This window comes from Desmodus rotundus, chromosome 10 (genome assembly GCF_022682495.2).
Source record: "Desmodus rotundus isolate HL8 chromosome 10, HLdesRot8A.1, whole genome shotgun sequence".
In the NCBI taxonomy this organism is placed as follows: domain Eukaryota; kingdom Metazoa; phylum Chordata; class Mammalia; order Chiroptera; family Phyllostomidae; genus Desmodus; species Desmodus rotundus.
The window spans coordinates 21,266,194-21,272,659 of record NC_071396.1 but is presented as its reverse complement, the minus strand read 5'-3'; the positions used below and the strand labels follow the sequence as shown (position 1 = coordinate 21,272,659).

The 6,466-nt window shown below is 44.4% G+C and overlaps 1 protein-coding gene across 1 annotated transcript; it reads left to right on the top strand.

Annotated features, from left to right (window-relative positions):
- The first annotated feature begins 2,213 nt into the window (after nt 1-2,213).
- On the top strand, nt 2,214-5,569 carry MAP10 (microtubule associated protein 10). The gene has a single exon (XM_024561798.3). It carries the CDS (start codon nt 2,383-2,385, stop codon nt 5,098-5,100), a length of 2,718 nt encoding a protein of 905 aa, XP_024417566.3. The 5' UTR covers nt 2,214-2,382; the 3' UTR covers nt 5,101-5,569.
- The last annotated feature ends 897 nt before the right edge of the window (nt 5,570-6,466 follow it).

The window sequence follows — 6,466 nt, the reverse complement described above, 5'->3', positions numbered from 1 at the left end:
ATGATTCCTCTTTTCCATTCCTTTCTGGAAGAGAGACTCATCAAAGTGGGATATGGGTTGCTCTTTCCCTTTACTAACTAGTAGTTCCTTTGCTCACCCTCAAACCCCACCTTCTCCATTCTCTCTTACCCTCCAGTCTTTCTCCTTGTCCTTCTTAAGTGAAGGAATTTCCAATATTAAGTCCTGGCAAATTTAAAATACAACTTGAAAATGAAATGCAGAGCCTTGGTACCAATTTATGAATTTCTTTAGGCTATTTGCACTTATTTATGGGAGCTACTTATCGCTGTGATATGGGAGATGGTAATCATGGCTCTGATTGTAATTCCGTCCCTCATGCAATGGCAGCTTCACGCAAAAGCTGTGATTCCTCTATCCAGCAATTTCCAAACATGAGGAGATGAAAGACGAGAAACAAAAAAACAAGACCCACATTTAAACACCACACGCATTCTGAGGGGTACAGTCATGTCATCTTTACATTAATAGCAGAGGCCAAGGTGAGTATTATGAAAGTTCTGGTTGTTTCCAGTGTTTAAATTGTGTAAAGTCCGTTTGTAACCCAGTTAGAAGAAAGGGATCTACTTGACTTGGATTTCAGAAGCCTCTAATAGGGGCCTAGAGCAGGGCGTCTTCCCATCTAGGCATTTAGGTCCTGAATGAATGACTGTGAGAACCTGCTTCTCCTAACTGAAATCTTCTTGCTTCAGGAATACAGTATGGACATAGGGTCCTGAAATATACGGCTTTGGAAGACAGCGGAGAAGAACCTAAGGGTCAGTCTGTCTCTAAGTGAGCCTCAGAGATGAGATTCCAGACTTGCCACGCCAGCCACGTGTTTGCAAGGGGCCTGCAGCTACAATTCGGCCTTCTTACATTTCTGCTTTTTAAGATTGCAGATGGTATTTCCTGTATTTTTTCCATTTACCCTTTATGTCTCATTAAATCTCCCAACTTTTTGTTATACTTTTCTTTTCAAAAACTAGGCCTTATTTTTTAGAGCAGGTTTAGCTTCACAGCAAAATTGAGTAAAAGGTAGAGAGAGTTCCCACACTGTCCTGACTCCAAGCCCATAGTTCACATTAGGGCTCAGTCTGGGTGTTGGTACTCTGTGGGTTTATTGTTGCGTTTTGAAAGTTCTTGGTATATCTTGAATAACAGTTCTTTACTAGATACGTCTTTTGGAAGTATTTTCTCCAAGTATGTGGCCTGTCTTTTCATTGTCTGGACTGACTTTTAAAAATAAAACAGATGGCTCCTCAATTCTTCCTTTTTCAGTAGCAAAGTTTTCACCTAAAGCTTTTCCTAGTCCCCAGATTCCAGGTTCTGCTCTCGCAAATGCCTCTTCTATCTGTCATTTCTTCTTCCTCTCCACTGACTCCTCCACCTCAGGCCACAAAGAGGTGCCTCAGACCACTGCCATAGCCTCCCAACAGATTGCTCTGAATTCATTTTCTTACGAGAATCCTTCCTTTGCATTTGTACAGATACATTTCCAAACATTGATACGATCACACTTACTCACTCAAAACAATTTACACAGAATAAAGTCCAAAATGCTTACTGTGGCATTCAAGGCTCTCCACGCATCAGCCTTAGTTTCAACCTAGTTGACTTGCTCATTGAGGTCAGACACCTGCCTCCTTGAAAATCAGGGATAGTGCTGTAAGGTCTGCCACCCCCCCAGGCTTATGTATGTATGTATGTATGTATGTGTGTGTGTGTGTATATATATATACACACGTACACAAAATATGCATGTGTATATATGTATATATATTTGTATGTATATGTGTGTGTGTGTGTATTTGTTTTGTTACGTGGAACTAACATGACTCTCATACATGGTGATTGCTCAGCTGGAAATGTGGCCACACTCGCTGCAGTGTCTCCGTTGCTACCGTAATTATCCCAAAAGAGGCTCCCAGGCCACTTCAGAGCTGTGCCATCATCTTTTGGGTAGACGAGCAGCCAGAAAAGGCTGACTGCAGACAGTTAACTGGCTTTCTGTAGCCTGGGGTCTAGAAAGGGAGCCCTGATTTACTCTTAATATTATTCAGATAATTTGACCCGACCCCCAAATTGGAGGGGATCTACAGTACTAAAACCATGACCAAAATAAAAAAATATATGTATATGCTTTTACAAATTTTTGTTACTCATAGCCTTGGTATCAACACAAGCAATTGCGTTAAAACAAACCTGGAAGGCAAAATAACTCAGCAGCGAAAACTTCCACGGCAGCCACAGCACAGCCCTGCAGGGGCGGCCCCGCCAGTGTCCCGCGAGAGCAGAAGCCGGCTTCCCTCTGTCTCTCGCGAGAACCAAGAGCTTCACGTTCCCGTTCGCCGGGACCGCGGCCGCGTCTCCCGGGCAACAGCAATGGCGGCCCCCGTGTCCGAGCGGCTCTTCTCGCTGGAGCTGCTTGTAGCCTGGGTGCGTCTGGCAGCCGGGCCGCTGCCGCCCGCAGTCGGGGCGGAGGAGGAGCTGGAGCAGGAGGAGGGGGCCTCGCCGCCGCCCCCACCGCGCTCCCTGTGCCCCGCTGTGGCCTTCCGCCTGCTGGACTTCCCCACGCTGCTGGTTTACCCGCGCGGGGGCCCCGCCGCGCCCGCCCCGGAACCCCGGCCCGGCCTGCTCCGCTTCGGTCGCGGCAAGTCCTGCCTCTTCCGCCTGCCCCCCGCCACCCTGCGCCGCCAGCTCCTGGAGACCCCGCTCTACTCCTTGCTACTGCAGCTGCCGCCCGGACGGCCCACTCCTGCCCCGCAGCTGCTGGGCACCTGCATCATCTCGCTGGCCGCCGCAGCCCGCGAGGTCCTGGGGCCGGTAGCCTCCAGCTGCTCCCACGGCCATCGAGGAAATTTCCCTCTACATAATCATGTGGGGGAGCGCATTGGGGATATTTCGCTGGCCTACCGCCTGACCGACCTGGGGGACAGCTTGCTGGGCCATCTGCGGCGGCCCATCACTTCCACAGAAGGTGGAGAGGAGGGTGCAGAGGTGTGGGAGGCAGCGGCAGTGCGGTCCCAAGCCCAGCAGGAAAAGCAGCCGCAGCGGCTAGACTCAGACCCAAGCCCAAGAGAGACTGATAGGACTCTGCAGAGTTTAAAACACCCAAAGGCGCAGAAGGATTTGAAGGAAACAGTTTTCCACAGTCAGGCCAACTATGATAACATGGGACCTGCGGAGCATGGCAAAACCAGCTCTGTCTGTTCAAACGGGAGTGGTGTGGGGAGGGTCAGCTCCCCAGACCAGGAAGAGTTGCACATGGAGACCAACACCTTTTGCCCTCCCCCTCTGTATTACACTCACATGACGCAAGAAAAGAGGCCTCCTTTACAGGGTAAAATCACCATTAGGCCTCAGATTCATGGACCTGAGGAGCTAGATGGTACTTTTCTGGAAGAAAAACTCGTAAATCCCACACCACCACCTAATCTTCTAAAACATGCAAATTCTGCAGCAGAGCGTGAGAGCCCCGCAGGGCTTAGTCCTCCAGGTGTTCAGGATGTAGCAGCAAGTCATCGAAATACATGTCACCCTCAAACTGAACCAAGTAGAGTGAATACAGTAAGGCAGTTGCCTTTGTTAAATGCTTTGTTGGTTGAGTTGTCCTTGTTATACAACCAACCTGTGGCAAGTCCTACTCATATACATCCGCACTTAGCCTGGTTATATAGGACTGAGGGTAAGAAGTCACCAGAAGCTCCTGCCAAATCCACAGGCAAATCTGAATCAAAGAAAGATGAGCTTTCTGTGGGGGGAAATGAAAAGTCACTGGGTCTGCAGTATAAAAAGAACCCGGTTGAAAATCTTAGGCAAGGTAAATATTTTGAAAAGAACAATGATGCCCCTCAAAAAAGAGTTCCGAGGGGTAAGCTACTCTATGGCTTAACAAATACACTTAAACTGCGGTTAAAGCAGACAAATCCTGGTATGTTGGAGGTACATGAAAAGAGAGAACAGTATAGAAAGATGCAAGCACAAATGTTAGATGCAAAACTCAGAATTCCATTCTCCAAAGTGAAAGTATTCAGCTTTGCAGAACACCACCAGAAGCCACAGAAGCTGCTTAAAGATAAGTATTTAGATTCAGATACATCTTTTACTAAAAATAGTGATTCCCCAAAGCCAATTAGTGGAGTTTTTGATGACCCCAGCACAACTAAAGAAACTGAACTGAAACGTGCAACTGAAAAGACAGTTAACTCTGGAGAAACTGGAACCAGTAATGGTTTATTGGAAGACATTGTGAGTCCCGCAGATTCTATTATTCAAGAAAGATTTGCTCATACAAATGTTTTGGAAGGGAAAGGGGAAATGAAAGTCCAAAGTCCATTTGTTTTCCAACAGGTCGCAGCTGTTGACAACATTGTAATAGATAAAGAAATAGATGACAAGCTGGTCAAAGCTACTGGTAAGGACATCCTTACTGCAGATGTGAGTGAAAGTAAACCAAGTAAAAATAGTTGCTCTGAAAGCATCTCAGAGCTAACATATTCAGATGACTTCACCAGCCCTTGCTATTCTGAAGATTTTTATACTCCTGAGGACACCAGCAGAGTTTTACAAGCTCGTGATGGAAGTCCAGGGACAGAAAATTCAACACGCAGTCAGTGTCCGAGTAGGTCCAGTGAAGCGAGAGTGTACACGAGGAAAAACAGCAGTGAAAAGGGGTTTGTTCTCAGCCCGCCTTTTTCAGCTGGGACACCAGTGCACTCGTCTAAAAGATCTCATATCTCAAAGATGCAGGATAAAAGTTGGGAAGAAGCATCTACTGTCTCCACCAGTGATTTATCTTCATATTGGATGGAGGAGAAAGAAAACCAGATAGACCAAACTAGTATGCACAACTCTAAAGTTAGGAAGAGGGGTCACGACATCTCTGTTACACTTCAAACAAGAACCGATTGCAAGTCTTTAGAAAAAAGCCAGTCAACTCGGACGTCTCAGGTGAGTTCTTACCTGCCATCCAATGTGTCCGAACACAGTCAGTCAGATCACTGTGAAGACAGCGATGAAACTGACTCGCTACATATTTCCAAGCAATGCAAAGATATTTGTGAATTAGTCATAAATAAACTTCCCGGATATACAGTGTAAACCTGTGCTTTTAAAAAATGTTTAATTTTTTATAACCCATGTGTGCTGTCAGTGCAACAATTTTTAATAACTTTTTACATTATTTTTATTCCATAAATAATGGGAATAGTGTTTTTGATGTTTAGCATTTTACATTCCATCGGACCGTGTTGATGAAATTACCTTAACCTAGGTAAGGTCTAAGTCGTTCGGTCGTGTAAAAATAAAAGTGTCTGTCTTCCTAAACTCTGTCTCCGAAAGCACCGGTTCTAACGTCAATCATCTTAAAGCTGAGTTCATGCCCAGCATTTAGAAAAGGCCAGGTAATAGGAACTGCCTCAAATTTTGATGGGAACAAATCGTTTAACAAATACAGAAAACTTGCGCTGTGAGATGCGCAAAGGTACAAAACTGTTGAAGACATGACCTCTGCAGTTCTGTTACTGTTTTAAATAAATGAGAATTCTTGTGGAGTGCTCTATCTATGCATTTGTTTGCATATTTTATCCCCATGTGAGTAATGACTTGACCGATGCTTTTCATTTAGGCCTAAGTTAAGCTTCTCTTTATTTCATAAATACTTCTGGAATTTTGGCGTGAGTTTTTCTAGCTTCATTCTAGCGAAAATACCTATTTTCATGTCCGTATCTAGGACTTCCTATCTGCATCCTCTCTTGAAATTCTACTTCATGATTTAATTGTACAACCTATAAACTTAGTTTTTAAAGAATAGCATAGTAGGTACTACTCCTGAAGCTTTCTTTATCTCCTTAATTGCTTAAAATCATTGAAATATGAAATAGTATTTCAGGGTCACATAAGGGAGACCTATCATTTAATTGCTTTTGACACGAAGCTGTAATCCAGCTTTTCTGAATAGCTTAGGTGTCGAAATGCTGCGGGCAGAGCTGCGTGAGAGAGGGGGAAAGAAGCAACGTGGGCCGTGGAAATGGTGTTAGGACCTACCTCTGTGTGGGAGCAATGCTTGCAGCTTAGGGGCAGCTGTCAACGGTGAGAACTGTTTTGAACTGTTGCCATAAGCAGATGTGTACAATATTTTTCCCTCCATTCATATGTATACTCTTGGATATTTAGATACAAAGAACAATGATATTGAACTTCCATCATGCACTTTTTGTGGCTTCCTGTTGAGAGCCACTCCTTTAATTAATTTATATGTATACATTTTCAATTAATTATATATTTTCTGCATGTACAAGCAATGCATTTATTATGGAATTAAATTTAGGAATCAAATTTTTATTTGCTGCAAATATACAGGTCAACCCCATAAGCTAAAAAATGACTTTTTAATTACCAGATTGGGGTGTAGGTAAGGCAAAGAAATTTCATAACAAAGAAAGCAACATACAAATAAGATAAACGA